This window comes from Ascaphus truei, chromosome 8 (genome assembly GCF_040206685.1).
Source record: "Ascaphus truei isolate aAscTru1 chromosome 8, aAscTru1.hap1, whole genome shotgun sequence".
Taxonomy (NCBI): domain Eukaryota; kingdom Metazoa; phylum Chordata; class Amphibia; order Anura; family Ascaphidae; genus Ascaphus; species Ascaphus truei.
The window spans coordinates 14,250,373-14,278,095 of NC_134490.1; the positions used below are offsets into that span (position 1 = coordinate 14,250,373).

General features: G+C 41.7%; 2 protein-coding genes across 5 annotated transcripts in view; both read right to left on the bottom strand.

Annotated features, from left to right (window-relative positions):
- The window catches only part of LOC142501143 (steroidogenic acute regulatory protein, mitochondrial-like), a 39,322-nt gene extending 16,592 nt beyond the window's left edge, over positions 1–22,730 (bottom strand). The window contains exons 1-3 of one of the 4 annotated variants that reach the window (XM_075610576.1): positions 22,616–22,730; positions 17,262–17,890; positions 337–617 (exon numbers count right to left, since the gene is read on the bottom strand). In XM_075610576.1, the coding sequence (XP_075466691.1) occupies positions 337–400 (64 nt within the window). In that variant the 5' untranslated portion in view covers positions 401–617; positions 17,262–17,890; positions 22,616–22,730. Of the gene's footprint in view, positions 1–336; positions 618–1,950; positions 2,317–17,261; positions 17,891–22,615 lie in introns of those variants that run through there. The other 3 variants (XM_075610577.1, XM_075610579.1, XM_075610578.1) reach the window with 3 other exon arrangements.
- Positions 22,731–23,665: 935 nt separating this feature from the next.
- The window catches only part of LOC142501145 (microsomal triglyceride transfer protein-like), a 44,621-nt gene continuing 40,563 nt past the window's right edge, over positions 23,666–27,723 (bottom strand). Inside the window, exon 18 of the mRNA XM_075610580.1 lies at positions 23,666–24,940. Within this exon, the coding sequence (XP_075466695.1) occupies positions 24,787–24,940 (154 nt within the window). The 3' untranslated portion in view covers positions 23,666–24,786. The remainder of the gene's footprint in view (positions 24,941–27,723) is intronic.

Sequence of the window (27,723 nt, forward strand, 5' to 3'; positions counted from 1 at the left end):
TTTTCCCATATACAGTATGTTAGAAATGACTCCGAATTACTAAAAACCTATATACCTAAATATGATAAAATGCACTCAAATGGACAGACGAATCATACCAAGTATCAGATATCATCACCCCATAATGATTACATTAGTATTTCTATTTGATTTCCCATTGCACTTTACTGTACAATAAATTGGTATCTTGTAAATAAACACATTACTGAATAACAAAAGGCAAAGAGAATACAAACCAGTGACAATAAACGTCAAAGCCTCAAAAGAACTCACAATATTTGCCTGCAAATTTCAATTATACTTCACAGTTGATATAATAGGTTGGTCATACAGTACCAGTCAGTTTCCGGAGATGCTTATGTGAGATCCCACAGCACAGTTTCAAAGTTGCAGGAAGCATGGCCAGGCAGAAGATGTAGCAGCAGCCTCTCTCACTGGAAAGACTGCACAAACCACATGGCTCCTATCTTTATAGTGATCCTGAAGGACAGCACCTGATGATAGGAAGCCAGCTTCTAGATACGAGAGGAGAATGGAGAGTGTCCAAGGCCGGAGAAAGCCTGGGAGGAGGGGATGAGCTCAGGGAAAAAAAGAGAACAGGCACAAGTTCACAGGCCCTAAAAAAAAAAAAAAAAACAACACGTTTCATCTTTATTGTACAGCACACACGTCACTGCTATGCAACCTTTGCACAATGGTACAGAGAATTACAAGGCTTTCTTCCTTATGTTCTTGCTTCAGATGTCCAAATTCCTTTGTGTAAACCTCCCTTTACATAATTGCATTCCTAAAAGAGTAAACAGTGAAAACATTGGCCGAAATAGCATAGACGTGGTATTTTAAAGCACTTATACTGAAGTTTTTTGGTTTTAAAATGTGTTTTGCACGAGACATTAAGCCCATCTGGCAGTGAGAGCTATTCATAATATTTATGAATTTTGTTTGTCTAATAAAGCAATGGAAATGTATGCAGTGCTTTAAATAGAATGTTGTAGCCATGAGCAAATACCCCAAAGAGCTTACAATCTAATTTAAGGATACTGGATTTCAATCAGGTGATCTGCATAAGACTGCCCAATGAGATAGTCCTTCCTATAGACACCCGTTATTACTGTATGATTATAATAGCAGTCCTGTCGGCTTAAATCATAAATATGAAAAATATAGAGGGGAGACTTCTACAGTGTATGACTCACCTGGATTTGAAATGCTTCTGTATAGTGAAAGCTAAATACATAAATGAACAGGTGGGTTACATCAAACAAAAGTGTAGCCTTGTTTGTGGTATTATATCCTTTATAAGGCACATTGTTATTGTGAGAAGTGACAATGACCTCTCTAGATGAATGCTCACGTCATTGTGACTAATCAAAAATGTATGTCATGCCCAGACAGAGAAGTATATTAGACATTATCTATACGTGCCAGTACTCATGCAAGTAGCCAGTTTTATGTCATATTTCACATCAGATTCAAAGCGTGATATCATATTAATGTATCTTAGTAACTGTTAGCTTTCTATTAATATGGTGTCTAAGCTCAATAAAGTACGGGAAGCTAACATACATAAAATTACATACTATATGATACATTACCATAATTAAACATTATACCAGCACAGATAGATCAAGTGGCTAAAGAGATGTAGACATGTAGATGTAAAGAGCTTTGGGAATGGGACTACGAAGTGATATCATTATTTGTACTAACAGAATATATTGTGCAAGCATGGAGCTCTCAAATACCTTTACACCTTAATACCCTCTAAAACTCAAAATGCCGTTTTGTCCACCAATGCAACTACAACACACATCCCTGCAAAATGCTCAAATAACTAGATTGGTGATCACTTGAGTCTAGGTGCAAAGTTCATCTTTCCTGTCTTGCCTTCAAATACTTTCTGGGCAAGATACCCGTCTATCCGAACAAGCTCCTCACCCCTAGCATTACAGCACTTATCAGTGAGATCTGAGTCCAAAAGACTGTCAATGGTCCCAAGGTTCAACAAAGTATCCGGCCGCTACTCCTCTTACCGTGCACCCCACAGCTGGAATAATCTACCAGAGACTCTCACAGCCACCAAAAGTCTAAGTTCTTTCAAAACTAAAGCTGTCTCACATTTTAATCTGGTCAGTAACTGCTACATACGCCTATAATATATATTATCTTTAACTGTGTATGCAATGTCTTGTACATCATGTATAACCCTGTTCACTTAATGTAACTATTTATTTGTAACCATGTGTTATTTGTCATCATGACTCTGTGCCCAGAACATACTTGGTAACGAGAGGCAACTATCAATGTATTATTTCCTGGTTAAACATTTGTATAAATATAATAAATAAAAGCTTGTGTGTGTATATATATATATATTTGCAATGTGTACAATAGAGGACTGCGCTATTGTGTGAATTGCCAGAAATTAATGGTATAACTAAATGTTGAATAAATATAAATTAATAAAAATGTAATTGATAAAATATATGATTAAAAAATGAATATATACCAAAAATGCATATAAATCAATGTCTGATAAACAAACAATTCAAAAATAAAAATAAAAATAAAATACTTGGTGCTGTGAACCTTCCTTTGTCTGCTCAATGCAGATAGTCCTATAGAGTCCAAACCAATATGTCCAGTATTTGGGGAGTAAATGTAGCACTAACAGGAAAAACAGGCAGCTTCTTTAAAAGGGTACAACGACCTCCCTCTCCACCTGCATAGAAAAATAGAAGAAAAAGAAGCGCCAAATCCTAGTGCATTACTGTGCAAAATCGATATATTTAATTCCCAAAAATCTCAATAAAATGAACTCACAAACATAGAACAAATAAAAGCATGTTATGAGATATACTCATGCTCCTAGGACCAGGAAACACTGCTTTGCTGCTGAGATGAGTCCGTGACACCACTGGATCCAATGTTGCCTTTGTTGTTCACCGCCTGCAGGAACTAACGTCATAGGCACTCCGCAGATGATCTCTCCCAGGGTACAACACCAACGATGATCTTTTGGTTCCCACCGGGGATGGTAGATGCGGCACACCAGTGGATGACGTCACATGGATAGTAGATGATACCGGATTGGTATAATGTCCGAACAGCACTAAAGCAAGTGTCTAGGAAGATACACTGCACACCTTCCCTACGCGTTTCATCAGATGGACTGACTTCTTCAGGGGTGGGCTCTGGGTGTGTAGTATGGCATATATATACACCCACGAGTCCAATTAGCTGGATTGAGTAACAGGCAAACAGTGTGTCGGCAATCTACATAACTAAATGATCAAATTGTGTACATATGTGAACACCTAATCATAGATCTCCACAAAAAGATATCTGCCAACACACAATGACATAATATAAAATTAATGACATTCATATTTGTATTTATATATTAAAATAATAAATCAAACTTACAATTGGTGTCCTTACTTGATTATACGGACCACAGGGTATATCTAGGGATATCAAAATACCCCAATTGAACTGATTATACAGAGATGATATTAATACTAGTTAACACTTAATAGGTATGGCTTGAGGAGGGTAGATCTAATAACAAACATTAATGATGAAGAGTTGAATAGTTACTGAACAATTAGTTAACTTATATTGGTATGATGAATAAATAAACTGAATATATCATAATTGGGCTGTTTATGGATCAAAAAATCTATCATGGAATTTTAAGCAATGGTCCATTACAAATTATTCTTATGTTATCAATTAGATTTATATAGCAATATTGGATAATGAGTATAATAACTAGGCATGTATATCAAATACCCCATAGATTAGAGGTTAATGTGTTTGCTAATTTGCATAAATTCCTCCAACAAGGGAAATCTTCTAAATATATGGATCTTCCTATACAGTAGAAACAGCGTGGAAGAGAGCAACATGATAATCCAAACTAAATTTAGTATGGAGTTTTAGAAATATATTTGGAAGTTTAGACCGGACATGTATCCTAGGTCACATGCATAACCAGCCTAGCAAGATTGCATGGTTCAGCCAATCTCTCGACACTCCCCAATATAAAGGAGGGGGGTGGAGGGGGAGGGGGGTGGAGGGGGAGGGGGGTGGAGGGGGAAAAGGGAAGGATGGTGTAGTGTTGTGAATGATTATGTGTGTGAATATATATATATATATGTGAATATTGGTTGAGACTGAAGTGTGATATCAATGATTTGTAAATGAGCCCAAAGGGCACTGTGCTCAAATGTATTTGAGAATAATATATAGTTATGTGTATAGCTATTAGTGGATGTTATATTAATTCCCCACTATATTTGATGAATATTATAAGTGATAATGTGAATCTCCACATAGGTGTGAATTATTAATAATCTATAATTGGTGATCACGAAGGGAACATGTCAAGCACGTTCAACCCAGACCTCCGCGATCGCCCAACTATATATATATATATGCAACATCAAGGGAATAGCTTATTAGAAAATGATATAGTCTTTAGTGGGACTCTGATATATATATATATATATATATATATATACTGAGTTAAGTTATGGTGAGTAAAAAAAGTGACAAAAACCCTCCACAGGAAAGCAAATATGCAAATATAACTGTATGCTCATCTGCATGTCTTAGGCAGGTCTGCAACCCCGCCTTTTCCCATTATCACCCAGCATACAGCACTTCCACTGCAGCAAGGGATTCTGGGAAATCACAGTGTCACTTTTTGCCTCAATAACCATTTTTAACATGGTTCCCAGTAAAATCAACCCCACACTGATGAGACCCATCAAGGTCGAAACAGCTGTCTGTGGGTGGTTTTCTGGGTATGCACCTTAACCCTGGCTGTGCTCAAAGCTGTGACCATGCAGCAAGCTTAAGCCTATAGGGAACCATGTTAAAAATGGTTATTGAGGCAAAAAGTGACACTGTGTGCTCATTTGCATGTCATTTCCCAGAATCCCTTGCTGCAGTGGAAGTGCTGTATGCTGGGTGATAATGGGAAAAGGCGGGGTTGCAGACCTGCCTAAGACATGCAGATGAGCATACAGTTATATTTGCATATTTCCTTTCCTGTGGAGGGTTTTTGTCACTTTTTTTACTCACCATAACTTAACTCAGTATTATGGTTTAGCCTATCCCATAGCCTCTCTTGCATTCCCAGTAAAATCAACCCCACACTGATGAGACCCATCAAGGTCGAAACAGCTGTCTGTGGGTGGTTTTCTGGGTATGCACCTTAACCCTGGCTGTGCTCAAAGCTGTGACCATGCAGCAAGCTTAAGCCTATAGGGAACCATGTTAAAAATGGTTATTGAGGCAAAAAGTGACACTGTGTGCTCATTTGCATGTCATTTCCCAGAATCCCTTGCTGCAGTGGAAGTGCTGTATGCTGGGTGATAATGGGGAAAGGCGGGGTTGCAGACCTGCCTAAGACATGCAGATGAGCATACAGTTATATTTGCATATATATATATATATATACATACCGTATTTTCCGGCGTATAAGACGACTTTTTAACCCAGGAAAATCTTCTCAAAAGTCGGGGGTCGTCTTATACGCCGGAAAATACGGTATATATATATATATATATATATATATATATATTTAGTGGGACTCTGAGATATATATATAGAGTCCCACTACAGACCAAAACATTTTCTAATAAGCTATTCCCCTGATGTTGCACATATTGCAACTGATTAAAACGTGGTCAAACTACTGTAAAAAAAGTTGGAAAAAGAGGATTTACTCTAATTTGTTTATACACAAGTATTATTATTTACTTTCCTCTTGCCACTAATTTCCTACTGCAAAGTTTTGTTTCAGGCATCTGTGAACAATTTATTAGTTAATTGCAGTTCATATAATGACTAGCAAGGTACCTGGCTTGAAACATTTCTGCTATTGTACTATTTGAAACCTAAGCATTTCTGATTTTCTAGTTTTATATACAATTTTTTTTTTTTTACTTTGTCCACTAGGAGACACCATTAACTTCATTTTTCAAATCAGGAACATACTGTATGCATTTAAACTTGAATTTTTAACCGGACAAAAATGACTTTCACAAGGGTCAGTGGTTGTGCATTTATTTCTAATACTATAATATCTAGTATTAAGACACCTTACATTTGAAGAATGCATATCTTTTTTTTGACCTGACCTCTCCTTCTTGTCCAGCTATAAAAAAAAGAGAAGACACATTTGTATAGAAAGAAACATATCTAGAGACTTCACAGCAATATGACAATGAAAATCACATTTATTGCAGCTGTTGATAGCCAACTATCACACATGCCTAAGGTTAACTAAGCACATATGTATGTATGTATTTAATAATACTCTGTCCATTAAACCAGCAATATCTATGAAACTAAGGCCCAGATACATGAAACTCTGTTAATGTGGAGTCAATATCGCACCCAATTTTACGATGGGATTCATTAAGGTTTCGGTAATAATTTACCGGGCGCGATATATGGGCCAAAATCTCGATGCAGGAATTAACGCAAGCGTTAACTGTGCATTAATTACCGCATCGCAATCACAGTAATACCTTTTCTATCATAGACTTCTGTAATTGAATATTTAGCTCATTAGATAGGTGCAAATAAATGTCCCGCCTTTCAATATATATCATATAGTCCACGGTTCAGTTCTTTTCTCAAATTATTCAAAGACCGTAGAACACATCTTGTACAGCATCATTTCAGTTGGTCAGTTACATTAGGTTTTCAGGCATGTAGAATTAGTTTTAGAGTTGGTTGTTCTCACTGTCAGCCCAAGTTTCTTAGTCAATCATCAACATTAGAACATTGTGTCTTCATTTTATCAATACACTTTGTTCTGTCACTAAGTAACTATATGATTAAGAGTCAGATAATTGTCCATCCGCGCTCAAGCTTCCTATAGTGATCTTTGGAAAAGATTTACTCCTTCCTCTTGCAGCTTCTGTTGCATGGAGGCGCACCCCTCCTCCAACAGCGCCCACCGCAGAGAAACTCCACCAGCAAAGAAGCGCACCAAGGTTGAAGAAATATGTATTCACAAATACAATTAAAAAATGCAAGCTGTAACGTACATGTGGTAAATAAGAAATCCAATAGAAGGTCAGGGCTCTGTTGTGTGGCTAGTTGCTCAACAGTCTAGAGGTGGGTCCTGGATAATATGTGTCAGTCCCACGTGCTGGGATACATTAACACTGCAATGTGACTGCACTTCTTCCGGGTGTTGCGCGTTCTCGCGATATCCATGTCTGGCAGTCCACCACGTCACCACACCTCCGTACTCTTCCCAACAGGGCTGGCTGTGTACACGGACCTTCAGCTAGCAACCAAGTCGCTGGTAGCCGGTCTAAAATTATGCTGGTTCCGCTATGCGTTTCGCACATTAAAGTGCTTCATCAGGCATAGCATTGGGCACCTACAGGGGGATTAGAATAGTCCTTCTATCACCTTTTTTCAAATTAAGGTGATTGCTCATATTGAAATGTTGTAACGCTCGGCCTGCTCACAAGCCAGACGAGACCCCGGGACTGAGGTGGAAAGGAGTAATACCACACACCTAACAGTAAACGGGGGCACGGCCGGAGTGTGGAAGTGGCGTAGATGTTCCGGGTAACAAAAATAGATAAGGTACCGTACTTGTGCACTCCAGCGAAGAAAGGTAAAGTCTGTAAGCCAAGGGTCGTGGGATGGAGAGAGCAGCGTAGTAGATTGTCCGTAAGCCTGGGTCGTGGAGTGGAGAGAGCAGCGTAGTAGATTGTCTGTAAGCCGTGTCCAAGGGATGTAGAGGTCTGCAAGGTAGAGTGTCCAAAGCCAAGTCCTAGGGGTTCCAGAGAGCAGCGTAAACGAAGTCCAAAGCCAAAAGGTCAAATCCAGGGAGGTCAGCAGAGAATCCAGGGACAGGGATAGCAACTGAAAGAGAGAAGGGGCCAGACAACAGCAGACAGCACCAAGGTACAGAAGCTATGCAGAGCAATGAAAGAATGGTGAGGGGAGATTAAATAGGGGGCTGGGACCTATCGGAGGAGCGGCTCAAGGGAGGAGCTGATAGGGGAGAAGTGTCTGGGTGGTTGAGGCCTATCAGAGTGAGGGGAGGAACAGAGGGGCGGCCCGAGGGAGGAGCTGATAGGTGAGAAGTGCCTGGGAAGCTGGGGCCTGCTAGAACAAGGGAAGGAGCGGAGGAGCAGCCCGGGGAAAGATCCGATAGGGGAGAAGGGCCAGGGTGGCAGACCTGACAGCAGAGGCTGGGAAGTGTATGGCGCACGCGCCGTGTCAGAGGGGGCGGAGTCAGGCGCCCGGCACCAAGAAATGGAGGCCTGGGTCCGCGCATGCCCGTAGGGGTGACGCACGTGACCCGGAAGTTTGGGGGCAGCCGCGGAGGGGACCGCAAGGGGCGAAGGATGCTGCCGGGAAGCCTGGGCGGCATGGCCCAAAGGTAAGGAGGCACTGGCAGCGGGTATACCCGCAGCGCGGATCCTTACAGTACCCCCCCCTCGAGGGTCGGACTCCAGACGAACCTTCCAAGTTCTGAGGGGAAACTTTTGGTGAAATCGTTTGAGTAGAGATGGAGCATGAAGATCCGCGTGCGAGACCCAAGAATGGTCCTGAGGTCCGTATCCCTTCCAGTGGACCAAAAATTGGAGCTTGCCCCTGGAGATGCGAGAGTCAATGATGGACTGGATTTCGAACTCCTGTTGTCCTGGTACAATGGGGGGAGGAGGCCGAAGAGAAGGATGAGCGAATCTTTTGCTTGGATAAACGGTTTTAAGAGTGAAACATGGAAGACAGGTGAAATTTTCATAGAGGGAGGCAAGCGAAGCTGATAGGCGACAGGGTTAATCTGTCTCAGAATAGAGAAAGGGCCCAAAAACCTGGGAGACAGTTTAGGGGTTGGGGCCCTCAGTTTGATATTTTTAGAAGAAAGCCAGACCTTATCTCCAGGTATGAACTTGTGGGCCTCCTGACGGAGCCTATCAGCTTGTCTCTTTTGTCTTAGCACGGACTCTTGTAAAACTGTTTGAATCCTTTTCCAAGAGTCCTGCAAGGTGGATACCCTCTCATCTGCTGCAGGAACTCCGGACCTGGAAAGACGGGTAGGATGAAATCCGTAGTTTACAAAAAACGGAGATTCCTGAGTGGATTCGGTTTTAAGAGCGTTAATCGCAAATTCCGTCCAAGGGAGTAACTCTGCCCAATTATCCTGAGAAGCAGAAGAAAAGCAACGCAAATACTTCAGGGAAGAAGTATCGATTACGAAACGTGTAGGAGAGGGCGCGTTCCATCTTTATTTTTATCAATACCCATTGTGGTTGCCATTTAGCATATTTTCCTTCACATGTTATTGGACATTTATCGCCTTCACCATCCGCGAGCAGGCGGGAGTGATACAAGGGCGCCGTCTGATGACGTCAGGACGACTGCGGCTCAACCCGGAACGGCCTGTGTGAGCATAGCGTTTGCCACGATCACAGCTGATGGGAGATCCCTCACAGAGGTTTGAACTTCCCGCCGAGTGACCCGCTGAAGATCAGAGACTAACGCTTTTGAGCAGACTCATACTGTGGGGCGAATCCCTCACGAGGTGTGCACCCCTCGTTGGGACGGCTACTGAGGACAAGAGGACCATCCAGAGAGACAGTGAGCCCACACGGAGCAGTTTTCAAGAGTGGTAACATGTCCAAAACATGTCCTGTTGATATATGCTTTTTCTTGATGTACGTGCAATAATCACCCCCTTTTTTATCTTATAAATATTCTTTAAATACTACACCATGAGGTTTTTTTGCGCTGTTTTTCTCTCTTTTTTTCTGTATTAGTTGGATAGCTGAGCCATCCCCTAGAAACTGCAGCATAAAACCTCCCTATAAAGGTTGTATATTACTTTGTTCACAATATCACTTAACCTCTATTTACCACTAATGAGCGCATTATCTGTTTTATTCAGTTTGGTGGTGGTAGCCTGAGGAAAAAAGAAGGGAAATGCCCAACCTCTGGGAAAATGCACACAGAATTTAGAAACAAAATGAGTACCCCGATCCGAGAATGTGGACCACAGGACACCATGAATACGGAAAATTTCTTTTACAAAAATATCCGCCAAAGTACTGGAATTGGGTAGACCCTTGAGGGGAACAAAATGAGCTTGCTTGGAGAATCTGTCAACAATTACAAGAATAGTAGTCATACCATTAGATGGGGGAAGATCCACGATGAAGTCCATAGCAATGTGACTCCAAGGACGGTCAGGGACCGGGAGAGGTTGTAGAAGACCAGAAGGCTTTTGACGGACAGATTTATTTTGTGCGCAGACTGGGCAAGATGAGGTGAAAGCTCTAATGTCCTTTATCATATTGGGCCACCAGAAGGTTCGTCGAATCAGATCCGTAGTCTTCTTAATGCCGGGATGGCCGGCAGATCTGGAAGAGTACCCTGTAACAGGGAGTAATCCCTGTTCAAGTAATGTGCCTTTAATCTGGCAGTGTGGTGGTTAACTGCTGGTAGTCAATTAATAAACACCACCTGCCTGATTGCTTACAAAAGCCTGTCTGTTGAGACAGGAAGTGACTCCTTAGCTCTGAATGAGAGCTGACCTTTGGAGATACAGAGGAGTGTTCTTGAGACTCCCAGGAGAGACTGACCAAGAGAACACACATCTCTGGAGCTGACCAGTCTTGAGCTGTGCCCAGCAGAGCTGATTGCAAGACACCAAATAAGACTTCTAAACCTGGATGCTGATATTTTCTGTGCACGCGCGGGTGCGGTTCCAGGGGAGCAGAGAAGCTTACTCTACAGCAAGAAACAGATAAGACTTTCATAATTAAGAGACTGCTTATATCTGCTTATTTCGTGCTATATGTTTGGGGCTGGGAGAAAGGCTTAACTAACGGAGATGTGAATTAATTGCATAGGATTTCACTAGAAATACTCCCAAGTGAATAGAAGCTTTGTTCCCCCCCCCCTGTGTTTGGATGATTTCCTGATAAAAAGGAAAAGGCACAATAAAGCCTTATTATAATTTCACCTTATAAAAGCCTCCAATTGTGTACCTCTGTGAACGTCCGTCTACAGACCCCATTGAAGAATTTTGAGATGAAAATGAGGGGCTGCATAGAGACGACCATCACGAACTTCTAGCCCTTCGGGAACCTGTGCTTGCGACTCCAAAATCTTGTCCAGAATATCAAAGGAGGCGGCAGAGATAAACAATTGAGGGGACAAAATACTCTCCGGGATTTCTTTTGACTTCTCCTCAGTGACAAACTGACGGGATAATGCATCCGCTTTGATGTTCTTTGTCCCAGGAATATAAGAGATGGTGAAGTTAAACCTTGAAAAGAACAACGCCCAACGAGCTTGATGAGGCCCAAGCCGATGAGCACCTTCAATGTAAGAAAGATTTTTGTGGTCCGTCAGGATCAGAATGGGTTCTTTGGTTCCTTCCAGGAGATGTCTCCACTCTTGTAATGCCATCTTGATGGCCAACAACTCCCTATTCCCCACATCGTAATTTCTTTCTGCTGAAGAATTTTTTTTAGAAAAACCCCACAGGGGTGTAGTTTATTTTCGGGGGTGGTTCTTTGAGAGAGAATCGCACCGGCTCCTACATCGGAGGTGTCAACTGCCAAGGTAAAGGGGATGGGGGGGGGCGGGATGTCGAAAGAATGGGAGCCGAGACAAAGGCTCTTTTAAGAGACTCAAAGGCCCGGCTGGCCTCCAATGTCCAAGAGGAAGGGTCAACCCCTTTTTTGGTAAGGGCCGTAATGGGTGCTACCAAGGTAGAAAAACCAGCAATAAATTTCCTATAATAATTTGCGAACCCGTGGAAACGCTGAATCGCCTTCAAAGAGTTAGGTTGAGGCCATTCAAGCACAGAATTGAGCTTCTCCGGATCCATAGTGAACCCTTGATCCAAAACAATATATCCCAGGAAGGTAGTTGAGAATTGGTGAAAGACACACTTCTCCCTCTTGGCGTAGAGCTTGTTGGCCCATAAACGGGAGAGCACCATCTTGATATGGAGAATGTGTTCCTCGAGGGTTTTGGAAAAAATGAGGATATCTTCCAAGTAGATAATCACAAACAAATTCAATAGATCACGAAAAACTTCATTCATAAAGTCTTGGAAGACTGCAGGGGCATTGCACAACCCAAACGGCATCACCAGGTACTCATAGTGACCACTGCGCGTGTTGAACGCGGTCTTCCACTCGTCTCCACTACGGATGCGAATCAGGTTATATGCCACCCGTAGATCAAGTTTCGAGAAGATCGTTGCACCCTGTTGCCTATCAAAGAGTTCCGGGATAAGAAGCAAAGGGTAGCGATTCTTGATAGTAATCTTGTTAAGGCCACGGAAATCGATGCACGGGCAAAGCGTCCCATCTTTCTTTTTTACAAAAAAGAATCCTGCTCCGGCGGGAGAAGTGGACTTTCGGATGAAGCCTTTTTGGAGGTTTTCTGAGATACTCGGACATGGCCTCCATCTCAGGCAAAGACAAAGGATAAGACCTGGCTTTAGGAAAAGGGGAACCCGGAATTAAGTCAATCGGGAAGTCGAAAGGACGATGAGGGGGAAGTTCCTTGGATTTGGCCTTACTGAAGACATCCAGGAACTCCGAATAGACGTCTGGTAGGGTGGTGTCTTGCGGGGGAGCGGTTTCCAAGGCGGCCAATACACTGGCGACACACTTTATTCGAGCTCGGCTAGTCCCACGAATTCGGGTATACCCGGGTGTATTGAGGTTTGTGACTGTTTTCTGCCCGAGTGCATTGAGGTATTTTCCAGACAGGGATTGAAGCATTTTATTCCCGCTGGCTGCAATACTGCACAGTATATATATATATATACTGCATTACAATTCATGAATTTATGCCATCTGGTAGACACGCGAAGCATTGCAGCCTATTAAATCCTAATCATTATCCTTTAACAGATCAGCCGCCCGTCAGCCAGGCATGAACCCAGGCTGGGAAGGCAAACACAACGGGGCTTGTCAGAGGTGAGGAGCGGCGCATTCCAGGTATCTGCCAGGTACATACTTAATGGCTTAAAAGTAAAAGAATCAAGGTGTTGCAATGGACCAGTCAAAGTCCAGACCTCAACCCGATTGAAGTGCTGTGGTGGGACCTTAAGATAGCTGTGCATAAACAAATGCCTGCAAACCTCAATGAACTCTAGCAACTTTGTAAAGAAGAGTGGGCCAAAATTCCTCCACAACTAAGTGAGAGACTGATAAAGTCATACAGAAAACGATTACTTCAAGTTATTGCTGCTAAAGGTGTTCTACAAGCTATTGAATCATAAGGTATTCTTAGTTTTTCACACACGGCTTCTCCATTTTGGCTTTATTTTTGTTAAATAAATCATGACACGGTGTAATATGTCATGTGTTGTTGTTCATCTGAGGTTGTATTTTCCTAATTTTTAGACCCGCTAAGGAACAGATTATTGTTATTATGTCCTGATATGTAAAACCATAGAATTCAAAGAGGGTGTACTTTCTTTTTCAAAAACTGTACAACAAAAATACACCCCTACATTAAAATTGCTTTAAAAAAATATTTTAACCATAAACCCATTGATTGTCACTGTGGCTACCTAGGCCCTCTCATTGAGGGCCTGGATTGCCAATGTGGCTATCAATGGTAAGCTGTATATAGCAAAAACAAAATATTAAAAGACATTACTTAGCCCCCTTGGCTGCATTAGTGGCTATTAGCTATTGGTAATACTAACCGCTAAGGTAATTTCAGGATTAACCCCTTCCCGACCCCAAGGAAAGGCTATCCACCCACCCTGGTGGCAACTACCCCATCATTCACCCCCCACCCCTACAGTAATGGAAAATAGCTTTATTATCCAAATGTGGCTAAAAGCACTTTACCCTTTGAAAAGCATTATTTTTTTTAAAACAACAATAAATACATAATAAAATACAAACACATAAAAAAATAGCCATTAAATACATTGATTGCCACTGCGGCTACCTAGGCCCCTAGAAGAAAAGATGTCTTACGGCGCGTTGTCTCAAGTATTTTCATTTTAGTCCAAAATAAAAATAAGAGAAGATAGCAATGTATCAATACAGGTTAATTAACCGTTAAAGTTCATACATTTGAATTCATGCACTTACAATTTAGCATAGCTTGTGTTGTAATTCTTTTCCTATCAGGCGTGTCAGAGGTTAATCTAGACAGGCCAGGTCTCCAATACAAAAAGAGTTGCAATGGAAATAGAAGAGAGAATATATCATGGCACAATAAATTTATCACAAAAGACTAGATTAAGAAGAATATTGCACTTACAGTCAATATTAGGGAGCAACGGTGGCTCAGTAAGTACAAAAATCTAACGCGTTTCGCCAATGCTTCAGAGATATGGCTAGGGTGGTATGTTGTAGGTTTAAATACTGTTCATTGTAATTGAAGAGTATTTACAGCTGATTAAAGAGTCATAACTGCTCTAAATTTTCAGCTGAATACTCAAACACACATGTGCCTTGAATCATTGATTATGACATCACTAAGTTATCACAAAATTTGAATAATCTAAAAACATTTTAAAACACTCACTTCTAAAATATAAACAACATTAAATACATTGAATACATGTTAAAAACACATTGCATGGATTCATAAGGTGGCATTAAATCAAACCTTTAGATAAGATAAATATGCATCCAAAATGATGCTTATAATTATAAAATACAAATAAATCTGCATCTAGGTTAGGGACAAATGATCAATGAATGATCACCCTTATGAGAATGAAAAATATTTTAATATTAGTCAAAACTGATTCAAAAAACTTATTTGGTAACTTTATTCCTAAAAAACATTATAACACATATAAATGATCTCTGCTATATTCAACAAAACACATATTCAAAGGGTTGATTTTATATGCCACCTGCTGATCATACATAGCAGAATATATAGAATTAACTTATACTGTATGTCCAAAGGGGGCCAGAAAAACCTTTAACCCTCTATATACAGACATACTGTAGATCACACAGCCAGGATACTTATTATTGGGGTCAGATGTAGAGATGGGAAAACTATACATTTAACCCTTGCCTATCATGAAAATTAGAGGTAAATGCTTCTAAATAATAGTTAAAGAAAAAGAAGTGTCAAGTCCACAAAATGACACATTACTGTGATAATATGACACTGCAGTCAAAACCTCTACCTACCATAGATTTTACCAGGAGAGAGGAAAAAACCTATATTCTATAGTTAAAAAAAGACTAGCTGGGACACATTCATTGGGTCAAGAAAGGGGGTATAGGTCCCCACTCCTTGACTCTTATTTATTTATTTATAAAGTGTTTTACCAGGAAGAATACATTGAGAGTTACCTCTCGTTTTCAAGTATGTCCTGGGCACAGAGTTAAGACAAATAATACATGGTTACAAATACAGTTACATAAGTGAACGGTATATATTATATACAAGACATTGCATGCACAGTTAAAGAAAATATATTATAGGCGTATGTGACAGGTACAGACCAGATTAAAATATGAGACAGTCTTATCTCTAAGAGTGAAACCCTTAACTCATAGAAGACCACTATATACAAATACAGGAATTAAATGTCCAAATTGGGATAAAAGAGGATAGAACAACAATCTAAACAGGACTAAACAAAAGATGCAATATCCATATCTAAGTTCAATCCTGCAGGGGCTAGTGTTGAATGTGAAAATCCAATAAGATTCTCTTTGGGAAATCCTTTGGATAAAATCCCCCCACTCCAATTTTGATTTACCTGCTCTATTCCATAAAACTTAAGACACTTTGGATCACTGTTACGTTTTATCTTGTAGTGATTAGACACACTGTATTTCAATTCCCTGTATAATGTTTCCAATATGTTCCTCCAGTCTAACTTTAAATTTTCGAATAGTTCTGCCCATGTACTGTAGTTTGCAGCTGCACTCCAGCACATAGACAACTCCTTTACTATTACAAGATATGTTGAACTGAATCTTATACTGAATAGTTGTAGTTAAAGAGCTAAACTCCCTCAATTTTGAGTCTTGGTTCCTGTTATTTCCACATGCTCTACAGTTGAGACATCGGAAAAAGCCCTTGCTATTTGTATTTAGCCAACAATCTTGTCTTTTAGACTTTAGAAAACTTGGCACTAACTTCTGTTTCAAATTAGGTGCCTTTGAAAAGATCACTTCAGGTTTATATTGTATAACTGTTTTCAGCAGGACATCTTTCTGGAGGATATGCCAATGCTTTCTTAAGATTGCAGTTATTTTGTGTGATTCATCACTGTAAGTCGTGATAAATGGTACAAACTCTCTGTCTGGCCTAGGTATTGAATTCTTATTCTTATACGTCAACATATTTTTTCTGTCAATCCCTTTCAAATTTTTTTGAAGCTTTATTGATAGTCTCCTCCTTATACTCTTTTTCCAAGAATGTATTTTTCATTGGTAATATTTGTTTTTCATAATCTGTCTTTTTTGAGCAGTACCTTTTCAGGCATCTGAAAACTCCATTAAGGGACATTCTCTAACCAATTTCTTTTGTGACAAAATTAGCCGCAATATAATTGTTACAATTAACTTATTTAAAGAAAGTCTTGGTGTTGATTACTCCCTCTTCTATGTTAATCTCCAAATCAAGAAATTCCAATCTAGTCCTGCTAGAGGCATGCGTGAATTTCAAATTACAATGATTAATATTAATCTCATCCAGGAGGGCATCCAAAAGTTCCTGGCTCCCTTGCCATATAATGACTATGTCATCTATATACCTCCGCTACAGCACCAGGTTTGCGCCATAGCTGTTATTTGACCAAATGGATAGGTCCTCCCACCAAACCATAAAAAGGATGGCATAGCTATGCGTAAACCTGGTTCCCATGACTGTACCTTGTCTTTGGCGATAATAGTTGTCATTGAACCAGAATACATGGTGTCTTAAAATAAAAGAGATACCCTCCACTATGAAACTCATCTGACTTTCGCACGCTCTCAGACACCACCACGAGGGTGTGAGGTACGCCACTAGTGAAGAGCAAGGGGGAGGTAGAGTCCAGAGCACAAGGTCACAATAGAATTACTTCCTGGAGGACATCCAGCCTCCTTAAAGGCATAATGCCAGTAACAGTAGAGTGCAGCAATACTAAATACAAAGTAAGGGTTCTTTAGTTGAATGCTTTGGCCAAAGTATTGTAAGCCTGCTACCACATCAAGGTAAACCCTATTCAGCAGGTCCTACACTACCTGCAATGGAAAACTCACCTCTGTGAAGAAAGGTGGAATGTCCCAGTCTTCCGGTAATCCAAAGGAGGTGAGTAAGGGTCCAAGAGGAAGTCCAGGCAGGGACAGCATGAGATGGCAGGCACAAGAAGCATAGAGTACTGTGGTAGTATTTTGCAGGACACAGGGCAGGTAGCAACTGACTGTATTTAAAGGGCAGTGGCAGCTGTTAGCAATGAGAGTCAGAGTGAGGCTTACTTCCTGTCAGGAGGAAGAGGGCAGGATTTGCCAGAAAGCAAGATGGCATCGCTTGCTTCAGAATACTTGAAGTCATTTCCTGTAGAGAAGACAAGGCAGGGGCGGAGCAGCATCAGCGGAAGCAGGGAATGGTTCAGGACACAGACAGACATCAAATAATCTTGACTCGCAGCTAGAGGGCGGCAATCAGAAGTTCAGCAGGTAAGGGGGCGTGTTCCCAGATTCGTCACAGCTGATGGCTGGGATCACTGGAAGTGAAACTGGTGAATGCTTTCTTATGTGTGTTGGTTGTATTTGTTATCATATATGTGTGTCACCTGCTGCAAGAACCTGATCCATAAATGTGTTGCCCTTTCTACCGATTTTATGCCCCTCCTTTCAGGTGAAGAATATGCCGACACCGACAGCAGTCCCTTGAAGAAAGAAGAAAATGACGATCTAACTCTGGAAGATATTCTGGCCAGAGATCCAGTGTACATTGCTAGGGGAGGTAATGGTTATGCCCACTCCCTATTTTACCAAAACTATGAGACTTCTGAAGCTGAAGCGCACCAGAGTGCAACCCTATAAAAACATTGGAACTGTGAAAGTGTCATATAGAGGGTCTCAAGGAGGAGGCACTAGGATCTAAGCAGCCATTTTTTTGTCTCTGTCTGTCAACTATTTTGTCTGTCAGTTCTGTGTGAAAGAATGTGTTTTTTTGTATGAAAGGATGAGTTTCGCTGACAGTAGATTTCACTCTGTGCTTGTGGCTTAATGCAGAACTATTCTGATACAAATAAAAATAATATATATTGTTGCACAGAAGTATAGCAATAAGATGTACCCTGATGTATTTTGTTGTTGTCGTTTTGATATAACCTGACATACTTTGTTGTTGTACTACGTTGTTTTTAAGCAGTTGTTACTAATGTTTAGTGACCTTCATCGCTGTTAATTATTATTGGGCAACCAAACCGGGGGAATGAAATTAGTGGGCAAAGAATGCTGTACTTATATTGAAGATCAATCGAAAGGTATACATCATGACATGGATATTTTAGCCGAAGTTCAATCTAGAAGAAGGAAGGAACCGAGTTCGATTGGACTTTTGGACTAGGAGGATGATTGGGTCTCTCAGGTGTGGAAATTTTATATGGTTTTATTCACGTCTATGTGTAACCGCTCGTCTGTCTCAGCTTTAAGCTCAGTGTCTATGTACATGTCTCCCTCCGCAATTGATAAGGATGCCAATATTTTAGGCACCTTAAAATCATCCACTTAGTCATCTTTATTGGTCGAACGAGATACCTAAAAGGGATAGGTCTTTTGTTACCCCCATGGTCTCTTAGAGGTTACATGGTGCACAGATTATAATGAGATATATCTCAGTCTGCGTCTCTGTGCACCAATCTTTTTCCTTTTATGTGCCAAAACAAATTCCTCCATATCTGAATTGGCGTAAGTCTAACATCCTACATCAGGTGTAAGAAACTGTTCTTACATATGCTGCAGGTCTGCTCCAAAAACAGAGCAGTGTGTCTCAATATACCCTATATTCTACTTTGATACATAGAGCCCTGGATAATTTAATAAATGTTCACCCGTGATTCATGAGCTTTGCAATAATATCTGCAATTATTTAACATTACATATATAACCCTCCTTATAATGGCAGTGCTCAGTCCCAAGACATTGTAGGGTGCTGGGTAAGTGCTGGTTAGGTGTGGATATGTAAGGCTCGGGGAGCAACGCCGCCCTCGGCACGCTCCCCGCTCACCTGCTCCGGCCCCCAGCACTCTCCCGCTCCTGCCTCCGCAGGCCCCGCCGGCCCCTCCGGCGCCCGTCACGCTCCTAGCACACGCGTGCACGTGTAAGCTCTCTAGACTCTTAAAGGCATACCGCCTCGGATGGCGGCACGCATGAACGCTAGCGCTGCCCTCTCAAGCTCCACCCCAGGGAGCTCACCTGAACATGCCTCCTATCGCAGCCTCACTCCTGCACACACCTCCACGCTGCTGTTCTCCCATTGGACTCTCTCCCCTACATATGCTCAGCTGTGCCACTAGCACTTTGGCTGAGCATAGAACCAGTTAGTGTTCTCATCACTCTCTGCCTCCCTAATCCTGTCTTGTTTTACAGTCCTGCTCCTGTGTACCGACCCGGCTTCCTTATCGACTACTCTGAACTCCTGGCATCTGACCTCGGTTATGGCATCGACCACTCTGCTCTCTCCACACCCGACCTTGGCTAACGGCAATTCGACCACTCCGCTCTTTCTGCACCTGACATTGGCTTATGGTAATACGACTATGTCCCCCTCTCCAACCCCGGACTCGGCTAACAGTACCTTCAACTATCCGTACCTCTCCTACCCCGGCCCGGCTATCCAGACCAATCTACACTCAAGACGTGTCCTCGTGGCTGTGGGTGGCGTCATAGCCATTCCCACCTCAGCACCATGGTCCTGCCTAGTTTGTGGTGAGCACAGTGTAACAGAATAAGCAGATAGGAAAAAAGATGGGCGCCAGGAACATTTATAAAACAAAAAGGTGCATTATTTGACAGCAGTCAATAACGCACACAGACATTGACATACTTGGTACTTGACAGAAACTCGTGGCAAACAATATATTTTGACACTATCAAGAGCATGCTGCATCCTTATCAATAGCGAGAACAATTGCAGTCCCTTACTACTGGTGCTTACTTAGACTGGGGCATGTTTCCTAACATCAAAAATAATAACAGGAGACTTCTTAATACATAATGTACAACCCTATTTACAGGACTCACAGTGAGGACCCCAGTCAGAACTTTGAAGAACCTGCTTCTAGAACATAGGGTGGAGCTATATATATATATATAGCATCAATGCTGTCTATCATCTCATCACTGGTCACGGCCACGGGGTAGAAAAGGGAAGGGTTGAACCCTGAGTGATCCCATCCAGTTAACCCCTTATGGTAGGGGTGAACAAACTGGGGGTGCGAGATTCTCTGCAGGAGGTGCAGGGTTTACAGAGACAGAGTGCGCTTCCTGAAGGCATTTAAATTAAATGCCGTGGAAGCAGCGAAGGTCTCTGTAAACTTCACTTACACTTGGCTCAGGTGGCTTCTTGAGGCACGTTTCCATGGCAATGTAACGTCTGACTGAACGCCAGAGCCAAGGTAAGGACAGGGGGGGAGGGGAGAGCCGACAGGGGGGCACAGGAGAAAAATATTGCACACCCCTGAATTAAGGCATTAACTCCTTTACAGAACAAAAAGTCCTGAAAGAGGGGGCTACACATATTTTAGTGTTATATTTTTTTTAAAAGAGAGAAAATATTGCAGGGGATCTTTGACTGAGCCTCTGATTGAGCCACCTGTGCTGAAGCTGGGATATCCTGCTAACCTGATTTGCTTGGGGGAGGGGGAAGGGGTTGAGGACTGGAGTTGAGCGTCCCTGACCTAATGTATAATGAGCAAACCAGCAGATTAGATGGCTGGAAGAAAGGGTTTGGGTCACAAGTAGAACAAGAGAATTTAAATGGCTAATGAATATCTTTCTTTTACCAGTCAACGCTTACTTATGTATCAGGTCCATGTCTAAAATATTAATTCGTAGCTACGTCAGTACAAGTGATGTGTTGTGTCTGCTGCAGCTAAAATCGGCCAGGGACAACTGTGTGTGAGAGGAAAGGGAACTGTGTGTGTAATTATACAGACTTGGTTGGTTTCCAGGCCAGATCACTGCTGCAGACGCGTGGGATAGTTTTGTCAGGATTAATTTATGCTTTGGCGGCCATGAAGACTCAATAGGATAGGTTTAAAGCCAATCTTTGTGAATATAAAACTCTACTCTTCGAGTAGTGATATTTACAATGTACATAAATTATTAGGCATCCAGTGTCCCACTATTATCTTGCCTAGTGACTATTTTCATTATGATGAATAAATATTTCATTCTTATATCACAGCAGCCATAAATAGATTGCTTTACACTGTACATAAGCAATTGTAAATATAAAGTTATTTGAATACTATAGAAACATAGGAAGACCAGACATGAAATAATTTGGAAAATTGGACATCTGCCTTAAAGAGCTTATATTGTTGTATTGAAATTCACTCAAATGTTCAGTATAGTTGTACAGATCCACATTCCTTGCAAAGTAAGTATATAGTAGACATCCATTAAAAGAGCAATTCAAACAATATCCTACGTGTGTTTTTTTTAAAATAAATCAGTTCTAGAGTATTAGATAATACTGCATTTAAAAAAAAATATTATTCAACTCTTAATGCCATTTGGAATAGGTTTTAATATACTGAGCATCCTTTAATTCCTATAGCAGGTTTTAGCCCACCTCCCCAGCAGTGAAAGACCTTTGCAACATTTTCCTGTGTGTGATCATTTGTTGCCAATATTCCCAGCAGTTTGAGTTGTAAACTGTAACAATAGATAATGCTACTTTAGAAATATAATAATGCATTGTAGCTGCTGAGTTACAGTAACCTGAAGAATTGTTTTGAAACTGAAAGTCAGCCATTGAGTGATCCCTGGGAAGCAGGATCTTTGGTGATCGATCACGTAAGAGCGAATTGATCGGCAGCTTAGGTCATTAGTTTTCAATAAAGATAATCAAATGCTGCATATACTGCTGCGGCCAGCTTCAGTCTGACACTTACCCGTTTTGTCCCGCGGCTTTTTTCGGGCTGGCGCCGAACTTGGCTGCGCGCCAGCCGCATCTTCCCCGCATCCTTCCCCTCGTTCCCCTCCCCTCGCGACCTCTGCCTCTGCTCTGCTTCTCCGGGTCCCTCAGGTCCCCCTCTGCTTCCCACATCCCCCCTTACCCCGCCACCACCTTCGGGAACCCTGGGCACGCACGCACGCACCCTGGCACGCGTGACCGCGCATCAGTGACGCGCGGCACGCGGCGGAAAAAACAAGAACAGCCGCGTCTGCCCGCACATTGCGGTGGCGGTCGCAGAAGACTCAGCTCGGCCGCCACTGTACAGTATTATATATGATATAGCATAATTTATCCATTTAGTCAAACTCCATGTTAGAAAAAAAATATATATATATTAAATATATTAAGTGCCCTGCAAAATCTAAAAAAAAATATATAAAAAGCTTACAAAAACTCCTGACTCTGCAAATGTTATACGCACCTCTGCATTCCACGGGCTGGGGAGCCTTTCATCTGGAGTGTTTGTGCATAAAACAAAACCAGATAAAACCTCAAAGGTACGATGTAATCAGTCATTTTAATCTTTGTTGGGTAATTGAAACAAATGGAGCATAAGCAAATGTTATTTTTATCTGTCTTATTTATTTTCCAACCTACAATGTTACATTTCTGAAAATGTTTCTTTTAAAATGAATGTGAATTTCTGACGTTTTGCTCCTAGAATGAGCAGCTGAGTGCATTACATGTTGATAGTGCATGGAAAGTACTTTCAGTGCGTACACAAGTACAGCTACAAGGAAAGTTGCTCTTTTTGAAGAACAAGGGGTCAATTGTATATTTGCCACAAACTTTGATGTTTTTTTTCAGCAGATATAGACCAACCCAGGGGCAGCCAACTCCAGTCCTCAAGAGCTAGCAACAGCTCAGGTTTTCAGGATATCCCTGCTTCAGCACAGGTGGCTCAACCAGTCCTGAAAACCTGAGCTGTTGGTAGCTCTTGAGGACTGGAGTTGGCTACCCCTGGTCTAACCCTCCCCCCTCCGCCCACCAAAGTTAAAAAGAAAATGTTAATACATTGGAAGCAATAGACGCGTGTTATTTATTAACCTGAAGGGACCCTGGTTCAAATTCCAGGGTCTACTCCTTGTGACCTTGTGCAAGACCCTTTCTGTTCCTGTGTAAAATGCTAGGTACAGCGCTGCATACTGTGCACCATATTGTAATTGTCAAGCAAACTGAGCCCATTGGGAGAAACGTGCTAAATGGAACAAATGCCTTATGTTTCACCTCACTCTGCTTAATACATATCCCCAAATAATTGCATTGAATTTACGCAAGAAAGATACTTGTAATATGTATACATTCCTGTTTAGAATCTAGTTAGCTTGTTTTTTTCATTATTTACCCGTCAATGTCCAGGACTATAGTACTCTTATCGGCTGAAACATATGACATCACAATGGTACAATTTCAAATTCAAGGTAGGATCAGACAGCGTGAGAAAGCCAAGATATTATTTTCGATGCATGAGTCAATATCAAACATTTTTATGTCAACAGAAAGAAATTGAAGAAATCATTTTATTTTTGTATGCAAGGTGCAGAACTTTTACATTTCGCGTATGGATTCTCACGCCCAACGGCCTCTCTAAGCACCTCAACCTCGTCGCCTGTGAAATCCTGTCTCAATCATAGCTCAGCCTACTTATATTTTGTAGTTGTATGTAGGACATTCCAGTGCAAAGTGGAACATAACAGAGGTTCCTAGCACGTCAACTCATGTGTTCCATGTGTTCCATGTGTTCTGTAAAATCATGTGCGTTCGTGTCTCCACCTCCAGCAGCTTTATTTCAATTGATAAAAACATAAAGATATTCTGTGCTATAATTCTCGTCAGCAATTTATAGAAAGTGTGAACACATTTGGTACAGAGACTCCGTCCATTCTTTGATCATGATCAACTCAATGGGTTTCAAAAAATGACATAAAACATGGCAAAGTTCTTGCCAAATATCTACCTTGTAATGACTTTAGGTCAGGGGGGGGGGTGGCAAATCCAGTCCTCAAGGGCCACCAACAGGTCAGGTTTTCAGGATATCTCTGCTTCAGCATTATGCCACCTGTGCTGAAGCAGGGATATCCTGAAAAACCTGACCTGCTGGTGGCCCTTGAGGACCTAGGTTCATGGATAGATGATGCAGTCACGGTATAACAATCACTTCTGATAACAGGTAACAAAAGGGACATCCGAGACAATAACATTTCAAATGACAGCACGTACGCCATTAAAGGGTTAATGTTTCATGGGGAATCAGTTCAGGGTTTATTGTAAATGGATTCTGATTGCTGTGTCTCCACGTACTTCTGTGCGGCTGTCAATTCTCCTTGACAGCTTCTCACACACAGGCATACTTTATATGCTGCATCAGTCGTCTGTTCTTTAAGAATGGAAATACTAAAACCAATAGCTTTTCAGAACCGGCTTTAATGACTCAGTGGGAAAACTATTCTTCAAATGCCAAAATCAACATACAGTGAACGACTGAAGAGTTCAATCCACAGTTAGCTCTGGTGTTATCAGTAAGGCAAAGAAAGAAGGGCACGAATGATGAATAACTTGAAGACCGCTCTATTAGGTGATATTAAACTACTTCTATTGTTCATTTTCAGCCAGTAAGCTCTTACACATCTCCGAGTTAGCACTATGCAGGGGGAAATCTCTCCCCCAAAGAGTGTCTTTCCTTCCTCTCCGTACTGTGTGTGTGATATTCTTCTCTGGAAATGATTCCGTGAGGATGTATGTTTCCCTGGACAGAGAGAATAGAAGAAATAATAACATAAGTGACAGCACTATTAATCAATGAATAAGTACCTCTCTTATTAAAGCCTCTGCTGGTAAGGGTATCTACAGCACATTATTGAACAGGGACGGCCAACTCGAGTCCTCGAGGGCCACCAACAGGTCAGGTTTTCAGGATATCCCTGCTTCAGCACAGGTCGCTCAATCAGTGGCTTAGTCATAGACTGAACCACTGATTTAGCTGCCTGTGCTGAAGCAGGGATATCCTGAAAACCTGACCTGTTGGTGGCCCTTGAGGACGGGAGTTGCACACCTCTGTTAATGAAGAATATTGAATGTCCTACTCAGAAGCCAATGTCTAATTGCTCATTCGTGCAGGGACCTCTTTCCTATTGTCTCAGTTTGTCTTAACATATATGTACTCTTTTGTCATACAATGTCCCCCCTCCCCCCGATGTTGTTCTTCGCTGTGGAATATGTTGGCGTTTTGGATATCCAAAACCCCTGAGGAAGCGACGCATAGTCGTGAAACGCATAGGGTGAAGGGTAAATGCAGGAGAGATCCGGAGGTTCCCCATCTGCAGCTTGAGCAATCTGTGACAGCATCCGGAGATGCCGGACCACACACGCGACCGGCGAGGAGAAGCATGCCCATGGAGCAGCGCTTCTGCAATATACTAGGCTGACCAGTCGGGATCCAGCACCAACACAGCCATGCCCTGCTTACCTGCTTATGACCTAGCATATTGCCGTGACTAGGATTCTAATTTTAACCAGTCGTCGTGATGTCAAGCAGGTTTTTTGATATTGGATTTTTGTTTTATCTATAGTATTTTTTTTTTAAATTGCCTTCATTGCAGTCTGAGTTGGTCTACCATTGAGGTTCCCCACTATAAGACCCTAGTGTCACACCCGTTAGACTATTCATTGATGTACCTCCCTTTGCTCTGGGCTACTAGTGTCCCCATTTGCAACATATTTCTATCCCCAGAGGTATTACACTATGGGGCCTATGCACTAAGCGCCAAAAAAAAAAAATCGGGCTGTTTAAATCGCCAGTTTTGACAGTGTTACTATCACGGTATGCAGAAAGTCCCGAATACCTGTGATAGCAACATTGGCAAAACTGTCAAGTAGCCAGCAACGTGATGATCGCCACTCTTAAAAGGGTTTCCCCGGCGATTTTTCTGCTGCAGAGAGAGATCCGCCTCTCCCTGAGCAAATGTTGACATAGATCAAAAGTTTTTAATACTAGTGTATTGTAGCAGGGGGTCTCATCCTTTTGAACTAATGTAACCTATCACATGGTACAGCAATCAATGGGATTGTCTTCAAACCCATTGCTTGTAATACCATCTGATATAGCCATGTGGTTTTAAGGATGTGATGTACCTCCCGTGGAGATGACGTCACATCCATAACAAAAAAAAAAGGAGACGAGCACATGATACAGCGTCCAATCAGATTGGAGCTCTACCATCTGACCTGAAAATGTGACGTCACAGGCCATATACTGTATAAGGCCTGTACGTCTCATTTAACAGGAAGAAGACGATGAGAGAACATCCTGTTCTGGATTTACCATTGGGTTTTGGATTGACAGATGAAGATAGAAGATTAAAGAAAAGAAAGAAATAATGTTGTTGGCTAGTGGTTTTATTTGTTTAATAGTTTGCTTGGATAGTGGTTTATTTCATTGTATTGTTTTGGAATCACATAATTGTAATAATTTTGCTATTTTAGTGATAGATAATTATTTGTGATGTGTTCTATTAGGTCATTTAGTTCTTTTATTGTTGGGGGTTTAGGTGCTTCTGTGATTATTGTGTATTTTTGGCCTTAATTTTTTTTATTAGGTTGACCATTGAGTGATATAGTGGCCTATCATGCCCATATTATATGGGTATGATATACCACTGTCCAAATCAATGGGTATAGTGGGTCCGGGATGGGTGGTTTGGCCTCACGGGTGGGTTGCGCTGCGACGGGGGTTAACCCCTTAATAACTATAGCGGTTATTAACAGCTACACTGATTAAGGGGTTAGGGACCATTAGATTATATTATTTATTGTATTCTTTCTGGCAACGGAGGACATGGACCTGCAGAATGCTGATGAGGATGCCCTTCATGATGGCAGGGGTAAGTTGAAAGTTTTATTTACTTTATTTATGCTGGCTGGCTAATGTTTGATTTTATAATGGGCAAATTAGCTATTATCCATATCTGGATGGATGGGGACCCCCGTCGGCCTCTGGTATCAATCCTGTGTCTAAAAAAATGTTTTTATGTTTGGGGCACAGGGGGTGGGTGGGTTGTGTATTGGGGGTTAGTACATATTGTAATGTTTATTGGGGGCAGAGGGAATAAGTAATGGGCCAACTACCTCCTTCACTCACCCCCTCTGTCCCAATAAAGTTGCTGTTGTTCCGTAACCCCTTCATTGCCTTAGCGGTTAGGTAATGAAGTTGCCTGTAAATGCATTTTTATTGCATGGGATTCATGCCGGGGGTCTCCAGTGCTGATATTAATGGGTATTGGCTCTGGAGACCCCCGGCATCAATCTGATGCATGAAAATGCATTTTTTTTCTAAGTCCCTCTCTCACCACTTCTCGGCAGCTTCTCACCACCTTCCTGGCAACTTTTCCTGGCGGCAGGATTTTGAGAGGAAATCTCCATTCTAGTGCCACGATTAGCCCCGATAAGCTAATTGAGGCTACTAGAATTGCGCGAGTTTGAAAACCTGATGATAAGTGGCTTATCACCCTTGTTTGGTGAATTATTGTTCTC